Source organism: Colossoma macropomum, unplaced genomic scaffold (genome assembly GCF_904425465.1).
Source record: "Colossoma macropomum unplaced genomic scaffold, Colossoma_macropomum, whole genome shotgun sequence".
NCBI classification, from domain to species: domain Eukaryota; kingdom Metazoa; phylum Chordata; class Actinopteri; order Characiformes; family Serrasalmidae; genus Colossoma; species Colossoma macropomum.
The window spans coordinates 8582251-8602638 of record NW_023494810.1 but is presented as its reverse complement, the minus strand read 5'-3'; the positions used below and the strand labels follow the sequence as shown (position 1 = coordinate 8602638).

General features: G+C 40.2%; 1 protein-coding gene across 1 annotated transcript in view; it reads right to left on the bottom strand.

Moving 5' to 3' along the window:
• Positions 1-20388, bottom strand: part of LOC118799764 (metabotropic glutamate receptor 7) — a 304760-nt gene that overhangs the window by 45902 nt on the left and 238470 nt on the right. Inside the window, exon 8 of the mRNA XM_036559794.1 lies at positions 10834-11769. Coding sequence (XP_036415687.1) covers positions 10834-11769 — 936 coding nt within the window. The remainder of the gene's footprint in view (positions 1-10833; positions 11770-20388) is intronic.

The following is a 20388-nucleotide window of genomic DNA, read 5'->3' as shown; positions in this document are numbered from 1 at the left end:
TTTTAAAGGAAAATCATCCATTAACATACTGAAAATCTGCATTGCTAATGCCTCTCCTGGTCAACTGTTATTAAGTGGAAATCGTGGTATTAGTGGGTACCAAAGGTTCCTAAATGGTTCAGGGAGAACGTGAAAGCTATGTGCTAGGATTCTATGTTCTTATATATATATATATATATATATATATATATATATATATATATATATATATATATATATATATAAACTTTGACAAGGTTGTTTACATGTGACCTATTTACAGAAACAGTTCTCTAAAGATAATATTGGTAGAGAATGTTTACATTTTGTGGAGTCATAAAACAGTCATACTCACAAGTATAAAATGGGTGGTTCTCTAAAACATATGGACTAAGGTTCTGTGTAAAACCTTTACATTATAAGGAGCTTAACTTTGAAGGTTCTGTAAAGGTGGTTCTCTGATTCTGATTCATTAGAGTTCCAGAAAAAAAGCCTTTAATTGATATAGCATCTTACCATTATGTGGAGGTTCTTTAAACTTTTCTTTAAAAAAAAGGCTATTTTCACTCAAAACCACAAAAATGGCTCTCTAAATATTATTCTGTAAAAGCCACATACTGGAATTCTTGGAAAAATCTTTAATTGGTATAGAACCTTCACTTTACATAGAGATTAACTTTGAAAAGGTTCATTTACAAAAGTGGTTCCCTGAAGAACCACCCACTGGAAGTGGTTCTTCTGTGGTATTGCTCCAAAAACCACTCTCGGGCACCGTTATTTTTGTAAGTAAAGGTGTCAACACAATCATTGGCCATTTTTTATCTGAAGTCTTGCTCACCTTGGCCTTGGGCAGCTCATCAATTTGTGCAGTGATACAAATCGTCAGAATGAATCTACTGTAAAACTAGAACTGTTTTTCAATTATACGTTTCTGAAGCACAACCACAAGCTTCCATGTACTGATGAAATATCTTCCTCATTACACATTCATGTTCCTGTGGCCTGAAGCCACTGTGTATTAAATCACCAAATACCTGCAAGCATCACAAACAGAACCATTGCATCAGTATTCTCTGTAGCCTGAAATCAGTTTCCTACTATGGAGGAAGCTATAAGGGTAGACTATCTAATAAACACAACCTTCAAACCTTGCTCTCCTTTAAGCCCAGGTTCAATCCCCTGAGCTGTGTTCAGCATCAGCCATGTGCATTCATTTCATTACAGCAACCTCAGCTCACCCAGCCTTTACCTCCATGTCAATAATTTCTCTCAAAGAGAGAAACGTGAAGCCGTGTTTAATGCAGCCTTGTATGAAGCACAGGCAGCAATTTATTTTTAACTGTGCTGTTTCTGAATGAGGCAGCCAATGAGAACAGAGGTCATTTACACAGTGAGGAACCCTCAAGGCGCCATCTATGTCTAACGATTTCTATGAAATATAAATGTCTGTGATTTTTAGTTAATATAATCAGCAAGTTTTTTTAAACTAGTCCTAGTTTAATTTCATTATTAAGTTTTGGTTGGAAAGAAAAAGAGTAAATTCTTGAAATGCCCAACAAAAATGATTCCATCAGCTGGGCTCTCCCACTAGTTAGGCCTTCAGGAGCTGAAAAGAGGGCCTGATGAGTCTGGTTAACCACCAGCATAATTAGGGACTGACAGCTGACCAATAATGTTTTTATTTGCAATAAGTGGAACCAACTTTGTGAGGTAAAGATGTCACTTTAGGTCTTATGGAAGTTCTAGATACATCACTGCCTGTAAATACCAGCTACAGGTTTCAGTCAGTTGCTAGAAATGGAAAACAGTGGTAGCTCTATACTGAAAGAGTTACTGTAAAACTGCTACAAGGTAAAATATATTGCTGTTGTAAAATATATATTGCTGAAGAAAACCTCATATCTCCAAAATGATGACTTTACAGGAAAAGGAAAAAACCTACTTTACTTTTAATGTAAGTCAATGGAACCAGACTATTTTCCAAGTCATTTTGGGCTGTTTCTTTTGGTCCATTCTTTATTAAATTTACACACTATGTAAAAGGTGACAGGCATTTTCAAATTTTGCCAAAAACTGAAAAATGACAAAAATGGAGATACAAGGTTTTCTTCCAACAGCAGTTAGTCTATCACCAGCCTCAATCAAAGAATGCCTTTCCTAAGCTGAAAAAATGTCTGTGTTTTAACTAGAAAGTGTTCTTGGGAATTGCTATTAGCTTAGCGCTAACTAGCATCCCACTGGGGCTTGAGCAGAAATTATCTTTAATGTAGCGCTGATTTTACCCCAAGTCACTATTCAAATTTAAGCTAATTTGCGACACTGACCACGTTAATGTTTTTGTACATAAAGTACCACTTTTATTTTATTTTTGAATTTGTTTTTATGTGTCTTGTTCTTTTCACTGAAGCACATGTTTAGACGAATCTTAGGTGCTTGTAGATTGGCCAGGTATGCAAATCAAAACCCCCACATCACTTCCAGGGACCTACAGGAAGATTTGGCTGGAACTGGAAAAGTAATGCACTCATCCAGTGTACAGTGTTGTTGTACAAACATTTCCTACATGGATCAGAAACAACCCTTAATTATGATCTCCACTGAAGCACATGTTTATAGGACTCTCCAGTGGATTTGCTCTACTCATCAGAGGCTTTTGCACAAAATTGTGGAGTCCAGTTCGAGTACATACTGTCATTAAAGCAAAAGGGGGACATACTAAGAAATTCATATAAACATTTCCAAAAATTCTACTCTTCACTTTTTTCAGTTTTTATGCTGATAATATACTTTAAAATGAAAATATTGTAATAAATTAGAAGTGGTCTCAGACTATTAGACCCCACTGCATGTCCTTTAATATCAAATTTGTCAAGTATGCACCAGATATTACATATAATTACTATATTTATATATTTAATACTAAGTAAATGAAAGTGCTTGTGTTTTTCCACAAAGTGGCTGCTGAAAAAATGTTAAATAACCACTAAAGGCAAGCCTCCTGTTGTGTTTTGCCACACACAGCTGTCTGACCCTATTACCATGGCTCCCACCCCACTGTACCGCTGGTAAAAGCTGAGCGCTGAACAGATGCTAGAACAAAGTCAGCAGACTGCAAAGAAATGGTAGCATGGCTTCAATGAGTCTGAACAGTGGCTTCGCTCGGGTGGCTAGCTTTCAGCTTCAGAAAATAAGACCAGGTGTCGGAGCTGCTGTTTTTGTTTCTTCTTGTCATTTTTTTTCCAGTATGAAAGGATCCATATGCTTCCATATAATTACTTTGCAGCCATTTCTGATACAGCCATTTATGTGTGGCACTAATTGCAGTATGGATTTAGCATTCAGAGTGCCTTTACCCATATATGCCATGAACACAGCATGGCTCTATAATAACATCAGCATGGATTTTTGTGTTTATGTTGGGTCGCCAAAGCAATAATCCACATGTGGCTGTGTGTTAGAGTGATTACAGTGATTTTACCACTTCATTGCAAAGCAGAATGCAGAAACCCCTCTTAACCATGGCAAACTCACTGTAATGCATGGCCTCTGGTGCTTTTATAAAATAGCAAAAAATATAATGTGATAAACTACTGTTCAATAAGCAAATAAATAAACACTTTAATAGTTTTACACATTACAGATGATGTGTGAGGTGATGTGTGTGTATGCAACAGTTTTGGAGGTGGCTCAGCCAATCAGATTTTAGAACTGGCATCTGTTTTATGAATGAAGTCAATTGATAATAGCACCAAGAAAGAAACATTTAATCTTCTCTAAGTCAGGGCAGAATTGCTTAAGTGAATAATTACAGTTGCATGCAAAAGTTTTGGTACCCCTACTAAGTGAAAATAAATACACATTCTCTACAGAGATTTATGTTTTCATGCACAATTACTGTTTATTTGCTAAATGTAACATATTGGCAAAAACAATTCATAAAATGTGGCTTGTGCAGAAGTAACGGCACATTGATGCTCTAAATTCTGCAGAAAAATACCATATTTGTTCCCTGTAGAGAATGTGGTCACTTATTTTCACAAAAAAAAAATCAACAAACCACATCATCTGACCAGTGTATTCAAACCTTTGCATATGAGTGTATAGTCATTTTTCAAAGCAAAAGGGGGACATACTACACCGAATACTAAGACGTCTGAAATTCATATAAACATTTCCAAAATTCTACTCTTCACTTTTTTCAGTTTTTATGCTAATAATATGCTTTAAATAGTATATTGTGTATAGTGTATAGTCATTTTCAACTGGAAGGCCAATTTTAAGGTTCTTGTCTTTAATTTATAGAACACTGTAGAATGGCTACAGTTCATCAAGGAGCTAATTTTATCCTCCAACATTTGTTGTTAGCCACTACAGGCTATTTTAGGTACCACTGTATATAATAAGAAGACTAATTTTAGTGGATTTTGGCTGCAAACTCACTATTATCCTAAATTTCTTCTGAAATCAAGGGTATAAACTAGGAGTTCGACTCCTCTTTACTGCAGTAACAGCGTCTGCTCTTCTGTGAAGGTTTTCTACCCTAGATGTTGGAACATTGCTGTGAAGATTACAATCAGCCAGAAGAGCATTAGTGAGGTCAGGTACTGATGTTGGATGATTGGCTGGGGATCACTCCAGCTCATACCAAAGATACCAGACGGAGCTCCATCACTCCAGAAAATGCAGCTCTACAGTTCTACAGACCGGTGCTGGGAGGCTTCTAGCTTGGCTTTGTGCATGGGGACCTTAGGCTAATGCATGGCTGTTCCAGAGCATCCCGTTCTATTGGCAATGCTTTTCTTTGGAAGCTGAGTGTGCACAATTGAACACCTGCTTCAGCAATGGGTGCACTTTAAAATAGCTAAATTCACTAATTAGAAGAGATGTCTGGATACTTTAGGACATACAGTGCACATGTAGCAGCTTTATTCTGCTTTAAAAGTGTCCCTGGTGCATTTGTGATAGCCAATGTGCAGACTGCAATAGAGGCTAGCGCAACAGTTTACCACAATGTGAAAATACGACTCCACAGCTGTACCAGCTATTGGCCCTTAGGTCATTAAAATCATTCTATTATCCGTTATGTCCCTCTGTTATTACTTCCTAATAGGCTAAAAACTAAATGTGGCAGGTGAAACAGCAAGAAGGCAATCAGCAAAGAGAACGAAGAACATCTTAAAAAGTGACAGCACATTGCAAAGAAAGTAATTTGGCATCTCAGTTACTTTATATCATGATGTTTCTGCCAACGTCTACACCGCTAACCATGACAAAAACAACTGCTCTCTTTTTTACAGTTGGCTGCTTAGATTTAACAGAGGGAAAAGTAGCAGCAATTACAGCTTATGATAGCTGGACTGATGCTAGCCACAAAAAAAACACCCAAAATTGACTTGAATAACAGATCAAGTTCTGCACACGGTGCTATTAGTCTTACCGCTACAGGTCAAGTCTAGCTGGGGTTAAACCTGTTTTCTTGTCTTCTTCGACACACTGCGGCTTTGGTGCATGAATCGAGTGAAAGTCATTATTTTCATGTTGTTGAGACATGGCTAGCCTTGGCAACTGAAAAATCCCCCGTGCTTTTTGTGCATGTCTGACTCACCCTCTCAGACACACACGCACTCAGCCTTTACAGCCCCTGCAGCCATGCCGACGTGAAAGCAGCTTAGCATCATTTGTATTCAGCCCCATGCTAGCCAGGTAAGGAATGACAAGCAGCGCAGGCCAGGGTGTCACAATTCCACTCAGCTGGGGCGCCTTGCTGACGTCAGGCCTTCACACACACACACACAGACACACACACGCTCTCAGCTACAGATGAGCCTGCTCCCGCCTAATGAGCCTGGCCCTCATCTCCCAGGACTCTATATCATCTTTAGTTCCTCCGGCTCTATGCTAGCTGCAGGTAATAATGCTAGCAGAAAAGCTGCCATAGTGCATCAGTGCAGCGATGCCTTCTAAATGTATTCAGTCAACACATCTCAGTTCCTTTTTTGTGTGTGTACAGTGCCTAAAATTTAGCGACACCTAGAGCCTGTTGACACCTGGTGTTAACATGTGTTTTGTGTCCGGAGTCTATCTGAATATACTTTGGCCAGATTCCACTCTTCCAGCGTAAAAAGCACATCAACTATGTAAACTATCATTTACTATTTTTCCCATTATAATATTAGGGAAGAAGCTTGGCTTGGATGTTTTTGTCAGCCTGGAGTGCATGAAAGCACTTGCTAACTCCAGCCTCACATATCCTCAACTTTCAATTGTTGTTTATCCTCTCACCTGCTAGTCAGCATTCAGTAGACACAGTCAGAATGCGGTCAAGGTTTCTGACCATCTCTGAATGTACTTTAAGTAATCTGATTGTATTCTGATCACAATGCATCCTGGGGGTGTTTACACCTGGCTATTCATGCGTTTAAGTGCGATCCGAATGTAATCCGATCACCAAAAATGCATGTTACTGCAAGGTGTAGCTTTTCAAAATGCGTTCAATACAAATGCTCACAGATTTTACAGATTAGCTTCAGCATGCTAACAGCTGTTTGATCCGTAGAAGTCATTTATTCATTTTCTTCAATCTAAAGCTAACAAACTAAACTTTACTAAACAACCCATACTTGAAAAGCTTTTTGTCACCATTGCTTGTGCATTTATGGCACATTAATAGTGCAGTACAATTTGAAACAAAGATGCTAAGCTAAAGGCAGCTTTCTAAGCCTATATATAGGGTGGCATGGTGGCGCAGTGGGTAGCGCTGTCGCCTCACAGCAAGAATGGCCTGGGTTCAGTTCCTGGCCGGGCGACCGGGGTCGTTTCTGTGTGGAGTTTGCATGTTCTCCCCGTGTCTGCGTGGGTTTCCTCCAGGTACTCCAGTTTCCTCCCACAGTCCAAAGACGTGCAGTCAGGCTGATTGGACATGCTAAAATTGCCCCTAGGTGTGAATCTGTGCGTGATTGTATATGTATGTCTGTCTCCATGACTGCCCTGCGATGGACTGGCGACCTGTCCAGGGTGTATCCTGCCTTCTGCCCAATAACAGCTGGGATAGGCTCCAGCACCCCACCGTGACCCAGAAGGATAAGCGGTTTATATGATGTATATATATATATATATATATATATATATATATATATATATATATATATATATGTATCTATATATCTATACACATATATTAAATAGCTATTTATTAAATAACATATTAACCAGGATTTAATACCAACTCTAAATAGTTATGACACTATAAGTGACAATGCTATGTAGATGAAAAAGTCCATGCATTTTATCCCCTTGTTGAGATGCCAGCAATCATACTTATCGTGTGGTTAAACCTTAGTTATGGCACAAGGCCTCCTCCATACTACCTGTGTGTGTTAAGAGTGATGCAGCAGTGTGATTTCCCCAGCTTCTATGCATTTGCTATTTAGATATACAGCATTTATGCTGTGAAGAGGCGCACCCCCTAAATCTTATTGTATGGCTTAACCCCTTAAAATTTCAGGCTTATTACATACTAAGGCTTATTATTCAGTAACTACAGGGACTTCAATACAAACTGCTTGTACCAAAAATAGGTTATAGAAGTGTGTAATAAAACGTTGGGCCCACTGACAGACCCTGGCCATGTAATAGGTTAACCAAGTTCTAAAAATGTCTAATTTTCAAATGGGCAAATCATAATCTTTATACTGCTAGCATTTTGCCTTAACATTTTTCTGGCTTATATATTGTATAAAGTCTACAGACCTACCAGAAAATGTGTGCAGCAATTTGCAAAAGTTAGGGAACCTCTGGTCAAACTATAAGTGAAAATAAATACAAATCCTCTACAGGGGTCTTTTTGCATATTTGCATTTGGGGAAAAAAATAAACAAAATATGGCCAGTGCAAAATTTATGGCACATTTTATATTTTATGTACATTTTTTCTGATATTTTAAACTCATCAAATGAATAGAACCTGTTCAATAGAATTTTTTTTAATATGGTTGATATGTAAACAAAAACATTCATTTCAGATTTATTAAATCTAAAAATAATGTTTACTTTGGGGACTATTTTACCTTACAAAACCTGCATGTACCCCTCCACCATGAACGGGTTTAAACAAATGTATTTTAGACCAAAATCTCCAAACTATCATAAAACAGTGTCTCAGGTGTCAGGCAGCATATTTAATAACCATTTCGTGTAATATTTTTTGTGAGGAAGATTTTAGTGGCATTAAACCCTTCAGATGTCTGGTTCCTATCACCACTTCTGTGAACAATACTGACTCTAGAACAAACTGTTCAAACCACTCTGAATAACCGTATTTGCATCTTAATGACTGAATTACACAGAATTATTTACAAAATCAGTGGAATTTCTCTTTAACAAAGGCTAGAGAAATCTGTCAAATCATTATTGAGGCAAAACCTTTCCTGAACTGAAAAACAACAGATCAAAATCAGCAAAACATCAAAAGAAGGTGCCCCAAACTTTTGACAGGCAGTGTACCTGTGCGGTATATGTAGATTTAATATGTGGTCAATCCAAACTATTGAAATATTAAAAGTTCTTGTTTTCTTGGCTTGTCCTGATTCATAATGTTGAACTTCAGTCAACACTGCAATCAACAGGCCACAAACTCTGAAATCTGTTGTTTTCTTTGCTAAACCTATTCTTTAAGTAATTGCTTTTTTGGTCCAGCTATTTGGATGAGGACAAACAGACCCATCGCTCTAGTATGCAGATAATGAGCAAATGTCCTTATGGTAATGAAATGGAAAGGGCTATGTGGGGTTCGGGGTTGGGCGAGGACACTGCTTCTGATTCTTTAACTGAGCCATTAATCCCATTCTGCCCTTCCAGCCTAAGAGAACACCACCCTTTCCCATGGCCAAAAATAATTTTTCATTCCGTTTGAAAGGGATGAAAAATGGATGATCGTTTAGAGGTAGAAAAGCCAGAGTCTGGATTGCCTACAGCTAGCAAACAGGTATTACAAAACAGAGCCATTACAGGAACATCAGCCTGCAAATGGATTTGAAATGGAGCTGAAAGTGATACATATGCAAGGTTACTCGCCTTAGAGGGAATTATGGAGAGGGGAATATGCACACAAAAAAGGGACAGGCAGAAAGGGTGCAGAGGATGGAATTAGGATGCACATTTTTTTTTAAGATATATAAAAATACAAAATGCCATTCCGTCTTTCACTGAGTGGTGAATATATGCATCTCCTGGGGAATCTTCAGTTCAGTTCTCTAAATCATCCCTAATAACTTGGAGATAGTATCCACAACTTGACTAGCCTGGTCTGTTCTAAGACTGGCTTTACACTGCAAAACATTCATGCAACTGGCTGCATGTTGTAATTTGTATGCAACTTGCCAGCTGCACAAAGCAATTCAAATACAAAGAAAAGTTGCACACAACACATTTGATGACTCTGGTCAACCAAATTAGCATCTCAGTAAGAACAAAATGAATAATCCAGCTACATAGATCACAATAACAGCTAATGAAGAACAGCACAATAGCCATTTACACAGCTGTTAGCATTAGCTGGCTAGTTAAGCCAACGATAGTGTCAAGAAATTTGTTGCATTTTGGGTATTGAAGCTGGATGAAAGTTCCACTCTGTTAAACCAGCCTTAGAGAAAAACTTTGACCAAAAAAATCAAGCTAGATAAAAACTAATAAATACTAGTTTAAATGCTCTCATTTACATAAAATGTGGCCACTTTAACCCTTAGAAATCAGTTATTATTGCTATAGGTTCAATAAATGTAATTGCATAGTTAAAGATGTACAACGTTTACATTTGTGTAACATTCTGCTTCGACAGATTTGAGAGCTTTTTCCTTTTGCTTTGATGTCTAAAATTCCAAACAATAAAAAGGATGTTCTTCTTTCAGCTAAACAATACTGTGCTGGTCTGAGTGGATCAGACACAGCAGTGCTGCTGGAGTTTTTAAACACCTCAGTGTCACTGCTGGACTGAGAATAGTCCACCAACCAAAAACATCCAGCCAACAGCGTCCTGTGACCACTGATGAAGGACTAGAGGATGACCAACACAAACTGTGCAGCAGCAGATAAGCTATCGTCTCTGACTTCTACAAGGTGGACTGACAAGGTAGGAGTGTCTAATAGAGTGGACAGTGAGTGGACACAGTGTTTAAAAACTCCAGCAGCACTGCTGTGTCTGATCCACTCGTACCAGCACAACACACACAAACACACTACCACCATGTCAGTGTTACTGCAGTGCTGAGAATGACCCACCACCCAAATAGTACCTGCTCTGTGAGGGTCCATGGGGGTCCTGACCACTGTGAAACAGGGTAAAAGGGGGCTAACAAAGTATGCAGAGAAACAGATGGACTACAGTCTGTAATTGTAGAACTACAAAGTGCACCTATATAGTAAGTGGAGCTGATAAAATGGACAATGAGCGTAGAAACAAGGAGGTGGTCATAAAGTTATGCCTGATCGGTGTATATAGCAAAAACATTTTAACAAATTTGCACTTTCAACACAATTTCTCTGCTGGTTAAAATGAGACAAAATTCATATTAAACGATAACATTAATGCAGGTGTCAACTGCAACTTCAAATGATTAAAGCCCCTAAAAATTAGCTATTCCGAGGGTTTGTTTAGAAAGAAACAGAAATGTGACCTACAATAGAAACAATGCTAGGCTGTAGTATTGTTTCTTTGACATTATTTAAAGGTTTAACTCCATTTCTTACACGTCTTTGCCATTGCTGTATTAAAAAAATATAATAATATAATAAGTTTAAAAGTGGTCTAGTTCTATATGCAGCCAACCATATGTTACAAAAAGCACAATTCCAGCTTTACCTTTTCTGCAGACTGAGCTGTTCCGAAGAATATAGGAATGAAGGCCAGCCACACGATGCAGGTGGTGTACATGGTGAAGCCAATGGGCTTGGCCTCGTTGAAGTTCTCAGGAACTCCTCGTGTCTTGATAGCATAAACCGTACATGTAACCATCAGCAGAATACTGTATCCCAGCGAACAAATGATCTGCAGGTCCGTGATGTCACACTTGAGCACCCCCCTAGCCTTTTCTGGGTCAATGGTCTTCTGCTCGTCGTAATCGATGATGGTGTTGGGTGGGTCCACCCCAAACCATATGAAGACCCCTAGAAGCTGCACGGAAATGAGGCTCGATGTTATGGCTAGCTGCGAGGTGGGGCTGATCAGTCTGGGCGGAGTCACCGACTTCTTGCCCTCCTCGAAAATCCGGTAAATTCGATTCGTCTTAGTTAGCAAGGCGGCGTAGCTAATGCACATGCCCAACCCCAGGAAGATACGTCTGAAGGAACACACGGCCACGTCGGGCTTGGCGATCATGACGAAGGTGATGATGTAGCAGAGGAAGATTCCGGTCAGCAGGACGTAGCTGAGCTCCCTGCCCGAAGCTCGGACGATAGGCGTGTCGTTGTAGCGTATGAACGTGGCCATGACGAAGATGGTGGCGATGATGCCCAGCATGGCCAGGAAGACGGGGATGACAGCCCAAGGCGAGTGCCACTCCAGCTTGACGATGGGGATGGGCTGGCAGCCAGTGCGGTTCGGGTTGGGACGCATGTTGTAGGCGCATAGCTTGCAGGTGGTCTCGTCGTACTGGTACTGGTAGCCATCGCAGGACTCACAGTGCCAGCAGCAGGGCATGCCCTTCACCATCTTCTTCCGCTGGCCCGTCTTGCAGGGCTGGCTGCAGACTGAACTGGGGATGTCCACCTCACCATTGGGCCACTGCATGTCCTCGATCTGAAAAAGGAAAGGAACAAATATTTGCTACTGTTTTTAGAAAAATTGCAGAAATTAAAAGTTTTTTTAAGCTCCATTCACAGATATTAAGAATGTTTTGCTTCCCTTAATAGAGATACTGTTTCAGTACAACAGCACTGATTTGAATACAGCATGTCAACTCTTTGCCTTCCTTATACCTTGTGGTTTGCTTGTGGTTTTTTAAGACATTTACTATTTTTCCACACCTCAAGTCCAGTCTAAGAAGTTGGTTAAATTTTCTGCTTCTCATGACCTCAGTGATTCCAAGTCTGGACTCTGAGGTGGTCACTCTGTTGTTCTTTGGAAAAGTCTTTTTTTTTTTCATTCTCATTTGACCTTCTCCTTCCTAATGGGAGCAGATTATCTTCAATCTAATCTCCTCAGAAACATCTCTGGCATAATCACTAACTTTGTACTCTATGGCTGTTTTGACTGGAAGTTAAATAACCGATGGGTGGCCTCTGTCTTTTGTCTGAATTTGTCTTCAGTAGGCAGCGGCTTCCGGAGTTTGCCATTGCTTTTCATATGCAAATACGGGGCTGACCACCTTTCTCTGTCTGGCCAGCGTGTAAACGTGGCATTTATAACAATACACAAAGACGAGCTGCACTTCTATGCATGTTACAATAGCTCGATGGGCAGCGACTTTAGAAATGCAGTGTCACAAGCTGCACTAACAAATGTCAATTAGTCGTTCTCATTCAGTGTTTCTTATGTTTTCATTTCAACAGACACACTTTTATGCTTATGATTATGAAATGTAAAGCCTCTAGTAATAAAAAGCCATCAAAAGAAGCTAATTACATGAGATGAGATTAATTACAGTTAATTAATTAGTGACCATCAAAACTGCAAATGTAGCCTTTTGATGGTTTATAAGAGAAACTTTCCAGGCAGTATTTATGCTCAGGGCACCCAACTCTGCCATACTTCTTATTTTGCTCTCTGTGTTGGCCTTTTCTTTAAACAGCTCTGATTGCAAAGTGATTTAGAAATCTTTTCTGCAGTCCTCTGAAGCAGCGATCTCCATGGAGACGGTGCTGATTCTAATGAAAACGCACAACAAGGGGGTGGTGAGAGAAATCAAATGCCTCTCTGTAAGAAAAGCTGGTTATGGAGAGAAGTAATTAAATTGTGTTACGTCATGCGACACTGTTACAAGGTGTTTTCCATTCTGTAACTGAATAGAACCACTGATTGGTTGATAGCCAAGCTTTGCCACAATTTCATTTTCAAAACAAAATAGGACAAAAAGAAAGTCTTGGCCTACACAGTGATATATTGTCACTGTCCAAGAAAAACAAGTACCTCCAAAATGGTAACTTTACAGGAGAGGAAAAAAACACTCTTTACTTTTAATGCAGGATCATGTAAAGAGATTTTATTCCAAGCAGTTTTGCAGCATTTCTATTGGAGCACAAATTAAGTAGAAAAAATTGCAAAGAAAGGGGAAATGAGAATTATATCAAGCAAAGTGCTGTTAGTGTGAAGTGAATAATAATACTAATCAAAAGAAGAAGAGGACAAAGAAGGGAGAGAAGCAGAATGATGACTTTTCGGTATTTAGGCCACCCTTTGCCTTTATGACAGCTTCTATTCTTTACAGGAGGCTTGCTTTCAGGTTTTCAAAGAAATATGCAGTGATATTTTTTCACACCTCCAAAGTTCAGTCTTAGAAGTTGGTTACATTTTCATTGTCTGCTTCTCACAATCCAAGCAATGACAAACACTTTCCATAATGTAGAGTTCCTTTTCTCAGTAAGGCTTTCTGACAGCTACACATCCTTTCAGACCCCTAGTGTTCAGTCGTCTTCTCACAGTTTTCTTCTGTTGGATAGAAATGTGATTTTTGAGTGGAGCTTGATTTTCTCCTCTCTCAAAGATGAAAGCTTTAAGTGTACTTTCAAAAAAGATGGTTTTTCAAGGGATCTTTAGTAAAGAAACTTGTTCTGTAAAGAACCGTAAACATTCAAAGAACCCTTCGCATGATTAAAGGGTTTGTTGCATCAGAATGGGGTTCAGAAGGGTTCTTCAGAATGTGCTATAGGTGGTCCTTTTTGAAAAGGGTTCTATACAGCACCCACAAGTGTTCTTCTACTGTTACAATGTCAAGCTTGCAACAATAGAAGAACCCTTTTTTGGTGCTATAATAGAACCCTTTTCAAAAAGGTTCTATATAGAACCACCTACAGCACATTCTCCAACAATCTGAAGAATCGTTTCATGATGCAAAGAACCCTTTAATCATGCCAAGGGCTCTTCGATTGTTAGTTGAGTGAACCATTTTCTTTACTAAAGAACCCTTGAAAACCACCTTTTTTTAAGAATGTATTGGTTATCAGTTTTCATGGTCTACCAGGTCTTACATGATTGTTTGGGACTCCTGTTTTCTCTAGGGTCTTTTAATAATACCTCAGGTTTGGAAACGTTTTTGTTTTTTTTTCCCGTATACTTTCCTTTAACTTTCCCTTTTCTTACGCAGGTGGATTATCATATATATTTGTTGTCGGAAGAAAATCTTGTGTCTCCAAAATGATAACGTTACAGGAAAAGAAAAAACCCTACTTTACTTTTAATGTAAATCAGTGGAACCAGATATTTTTCCAAGTCATTTTGGGCCATTCTTCATGAAATTTACACACAATGTAAAGGACAACAAGCATTTTCAAATTATGTCAAAAACAGAAAAACAACAAAAATGGACATACAAGGTTTTCTTCCAACAGCAAACAATATCGAAAACAACATAAAATGCAAAACTCTAACACGTTTAGTTGTTAATTTAGCATATTCAGATAAAAAATAATAATAAAACATATTAATATAACAAAAAAATGCTAACATTTACTGACTTTGATGAGTCACAGCCAATATTGTTGATCAATGCTGGAATCAATATTAAGCACGTGACCAAATTTCGAGCCTCCAGTGTCCAGGCAGCTGCAACAGAGGCCAGGCAGAGGTAATTAAGGCCCTAGAAACACACTATTAGCCGCTGCTATTGTTGGACAGTGTTTGTTATGGGTGCTGTCGAGTTTTTCAGCCTCTCCTTGGCAACAGTGTGAATGGTAGAGTGACACCTGGAGAGGGCCGAAAAGAAAAGCCGCATCAAATGGGCTGACACACTCAGCAGGGCTGCCTGATTGGACATGGCCAGGCATTCCAGCAAGAGAACAAAGAGAAAAACTCAGCGCACTCTTCTAATCTAGCCACAGACATCCATCTGCGCTCAGAGAGAGACAGAAAAACACACTAGACAGCACACATCTTCTTTTTTTTTTTCAAAATCTGCTGGATCTTTCTTGTTGTAAGGCCCTCTATGTGCGAAATGTCCTTTCTGTTTTCTCTCCGTTCTCTGCTCTCTCTCCCTCGCTCACTCTCTCTGTAAGATCACTCCCACTCAGCCTGTCCTCATAACCATGGAAAGCTCATTAAGCTCACACACATGCATGCACACTCTCGAGAACAACTGCCAGAATGATCCAAATGCATCCAAAATATCCAAGAGTGTGTTCACATGCACAGAATAATCAGATAACGGCCGCAAAATCAGATTCATTCAGTCGGTTTACATGCAATTAAGTAATCTGATAATGAGAAAACTGTCTACTTGAGTCAGTCAGTACTCTTTCTTTTCAAATAGATTGCATGAACTATGCCCTCTTTCCTCTACAGTTGCAGTCGTCCAAGAAGGATGAGACACTGACAGTGTGGTGTCAAATATAAAACATGTATTAAATAACCTGGTTATTGCACTAACATGCAGGTTTCTTTATCAGATTTCTTGAAATCCAATAAGTGCTTGAATCCAATATTAGATATCACAGTATGCTGCGTACAAGGTGACTTGAATAATCCAGTGACTGCCAAAATCAAATAATGATTATATTATTAGTCTTAAAAATGCCACTGATCCAATACACAGTTTTAGTATAAGGTCGACGCCAGCAGAAAACGCAGGATCAGGTTTTGGAATCTGGAATCTGATCTGCTTCTGTAACAAATCAAGCCTGGAATACTTCTGACTTGCTTGTAGAACGATAAAACGTAAAGCGAAGTGAAACAGATCATGCGATAACAACAGCAGCTACATTGACATAACAAGCAAGTAGCTCGCCATTCAGCAAAACACATGGGTGGAGATTGCTATTACACTATATGTCCAAAATACAACCAATAGAATAGAATGCTTTGGAGCCAGAGGTCAGCAAGCCCAAAGAACTAGCTAAAGGCATACAAAGCACCCCTGTGTTGACATGTGGAGCTGCGGAACCGTGTGGATTGGAGGGAGAGCCCCCAATACCTTTATGAGTTGGAGTGATCCAGAACGAGTAAACCAACGTCAGTATGTAAACTCACTAATGCCCTTGTGGCTGAATGCAGTCACATCCTCACATGGTCCAACTGGGGATGTGCACAGGTACGTGAGTCATCAGGTTAACTGCTTGAGGTACAAGTTGCTTTGCTTTGCTTCTCCGAGCACCTAGGTAAGTGAGCTTCTTGCCATGGTAGTGCTATTGGTAGTGCCTGAGAAGGCTTTTATTGCTGAAGAGGCTAGCTGATATTAGCTATTACACTAGCTAGCAAATACAGCAAATACAGCCCCCCCATTTCAAGTAGAACTTCCGAGTTAAGTCTTGAGTCACTGAGGTGAGAGTCCAAGTGGAGTCTTAAGCCTCTGAAGTGTGAGTCCGTGTCGGTTTTGGGTCTCCGCCGTGCAAGGTTGAGCCGAGTTTCTGAAGTACACATCTGAGTCGAGTCAGAGTCGAGTGGAAGTGCGAGTCATCTTGAATCTCTGAGGTGAGAGTATGAGTGGTATTAAGCATCTGTGGTATGAGTCCTCCGAGTTGGGTCTCTGAGGAGCACATGTCTTGAGTCTCTGAGGTGCAAGTCTGTGTCAAGTCTCGAGTCTCTGGTGTGATAATCTGTTTATCCCCTTTATTTTAAATACCATACTTACTACTTGCAGCACTTTGGTTTGATCCTTCTCATTAGAGGTTTTCATATAATGAAAGCATCATTACTCAAAGCCACACTGAACCTGAAAGTGTGGCTAATAACAAGACAGAATTCTCAACTAATGACTCAAGACTCGGCTTGAGACTCATCTCAGACTTGCAGCTCAGAGCCTCGAGACTCAAATGGGACGTGCATCTCAGAGATTCCCCTCGGACTCACACCATGGGGACTCAAGATTTCACTTGGACTCTCGCCTCAGAGACTCAAGACTTGACTCAGATGTGCACTTCAGAGACTCAACTCACACTTGCACCACAAAGATTTAAGACTGAACTTGGACTCATGCTTTAGAGACTGGAACCCTGACTTGGACTCTCACCTCAAAGACTTGACTTGGACTCACACTTCAGAGACTCGAAACTCAACTCAGATTGTCATACCAGAGACTCAAGACTTGACACGGACTCACACCTCAGAGACTCAAGACTCGACTCGGACTCAAAACCCAGAGACTCGAGACACATGCTCCTCAGAGACCCAACTCAGACTCACACCACAGATGCTTAAGACTCCACTCGTACTCTCACCTCAGAGATTCAAGACGACTCACACTTCCACTCGACTCCTCCTCAGAGACTCAAGACTCAACTCAGAAAAAAAACGTTAGAGACTCGACATTCGAATCGGATGTGTACTTCAGAAACTCGAAACTTGCAAGGCGGAGACCCAAGACTGAACTTGGACTCACACTACAGAGACTTAAGACTTTACTCAGACTCTCACCTCAGTGACTTGAGACTTAACTCGGAATTTCTCCTCAGAGGCTCGAGACTTAACTTTAACTCGCCCCTCAGAGACTCAAGACTCCACTCTGACTTTCACCTCAGAGACCCAAAACTTTACTTGGAGTTGCTCCTCAGAGACTCAAAACTCAACTCAAACTCAAACCTCAGAGACTCGACACTCGAATCAGATGTGTACTTGAGAGTCTCGACTTGAACTTGCACCACAGAGGCCCAAGACTGAACACGTACTCACACTTCAGAGGCTTAAGACTTCACTCGGACTCTCACTTCAGTGACTCGAGACTTAACTCGGAATTTCTCCTCAGATGCTCGAGACTCGACTCTGACGCACACTTTAGAGACACAAGATTCAACTTAGAATAGCACCTCAGGGACAAGACTCAGACTTGCACCATGGAGAAAAAAGACTCAACTTGGATTCATGCTTCAGAGGTTCGAGACTTAGATGCAATTTGTTAATATCTCTGATGTAAATGTAAGTAATTATTTCAGTACTGGTATTAATATGAATAGTATTGTGCCATCTCTGATTATTACACATGTAAATGCACTCATGGAAACCGAGCAATGAACTCTGGTACAGGTCACCGACCCTTGAGCGGGTGACAGTGAAAGACTCAGTTCTGCCTTTCATATCATTTCAGTTACGCAAGCCGGAGCAGCCTGAACACAACGTCAAACTGCAGTGCCATACACTCCGAAAGATGAGACGATGCACACATCCATGCTCTCATGAGCTTGTCCCGCCAAAAGCAGCAGTCTGGAACAGAATCAATTATTTACCTTCAACAGCAGATATCTATGTATCTGACAGAACACAGGCTGCTCAACTTTTGCATTATTAACAATCCCTTTCTCAGATGATGTCACAGTCAAGAGCCGCATTCGACAACGACTCTCGGAACGATACCGGGGTGCGTAAGACAAACCTCACAAAGCAAACGAAGAGGGGAACTTTTGTCTGATTCCATCAAACTAAGCAGGGTTTGTAAGGACATCTCTTTTTCACCCTTACTGAACTTCCCATTTTTCACTCAATTTCAAAAACTTTGTGAGGAAAATTAACTGTAAATTTTCCATTCTGTTTTGCTGGGATCAAACAGAAGATACTCTCACAATGTTTTTTAGTCTGATTTGGCCTTATTGAAGGTAGATTGATAAAACAATCAAATAAATTAAGTAAATAAAATAAAAGGAAAAAAAAACAACAACAACTGCCTGTTTTCCTACACCTCCAGTTAAGGCACAATCTCCTGGTAGAATGGACCTAAAGCAGCCACGGCCACCGCTGTCAAGTGAACAAACACTGCAGAGGCTGGAGGACCAGCACAGACTGACTTACCCTGAGTGGCAGTGGGGTCAAGAGGAAATTGCAAGGAGGAGAGAGTGAGAAACTCCGACAGACTACTGCACTGCAGACACTGGTAGTGCAGGAGTCAATTACTTGTCCCTCAGCGACAGATTGCCTCTGCTTTTCCAATATGGTATAGCCAAAGAGTTCACAGGTTTTACAGATTAGCATCTTTCGGTGCTATAGACTTTGAATACTAATGACTTGCAGCCTAAACATGTTCATGCAATTGTTGCTAATCTGTAGAACACACAAACTTACATCACTCATTCCCCATTGTTTCAGTCAACTGTTCTCCTTTATCAGACAAGTTTAGCTCGCAATCTAAAGCAACAAGCTAAACTATGGCCCAATCCCATTTCACCCCTTGCCCCTACCACTTAACCCTTAGCCTTCTGTTTTGCACGTTCACGTCTAGGGGTAGGGTATATAAAAAAAGTTCTGACGCATGACATACATACATCATCTAAACCGTTTATCCTTCTGGGTCGTGGTGGGGTGCTGGAGCCTATCCCAGCTGTCATTGGGCGGAAGGCAGGATACACCCTGGACAGGTCGCCAGTCCATCGCAGGGCAGACAGACAGACATACACATTCACACACACACTCACACCTAGGGGCAATTCAGCATGTCCAATCAGCCTGACTGCATGTTTTTGGACTGTGGGAGGAAACCGGAGTACCCGGAGGAAACCCACGCAGACACGGGGAGAACAGGCAAACGAGTGTTATCCCAACAACTACCCCTTGTAACTCAGTTCCAAGGGGTTAGGGTGACACTCGAAAACAAGAAGTAGGGGTAAAAGAAGAAATGGGATTGGGCCTATGTCTTACTTTTACAGGGCTTGTGCATTCATGACAAAGAAACAGATCAGTATTATTAGAAATGCAATCGCTAGGCTAAAGGCTACACCAGAGTCAGTTTAAGGGGAGCCTGGCCACTTCCCATTTCTTTTCCCATTATATCAAAAAACATGACTGCAAAAAGCTTGAGGGAGTCCTCAATAAATCAGCGAGAATAGGGCTAAACAGGCTAACGATGAAATATTAATAGTGTTTCTGGATATTTTGCGGGAACTTCCATTGATTCTGCAAAGAAAAAGGGTGTATTGTATTAAAAATAAAAGAAAATGTACCAGTATCTTTCAGCTTTTCTATTGAAAAAAAGGTTCTGGACAGTTGGACAGCATTATGACTACTGAGTGCTAATCGGTTGTCCAGTCAGGTCATTGGCTGAGTAAAGTGGTTCACACTCACTGAGGTCATTTATGCACATAAGACACAGTTAACACTTTTCTGTAGGGTACTGTTCATAAGGCTTCATGACACTTAGGCTTGTCATGACAACTGACATAACCCTATATAAATGTTTATTAATGCTTATTTCAATAGGCGTCATCTGTCATAAAGGCTACTTCAGCTAACTTTGATCAAAATTGGTAAATGTAACCTTTATAGTGAATGATGTCTATTGGAATCAGC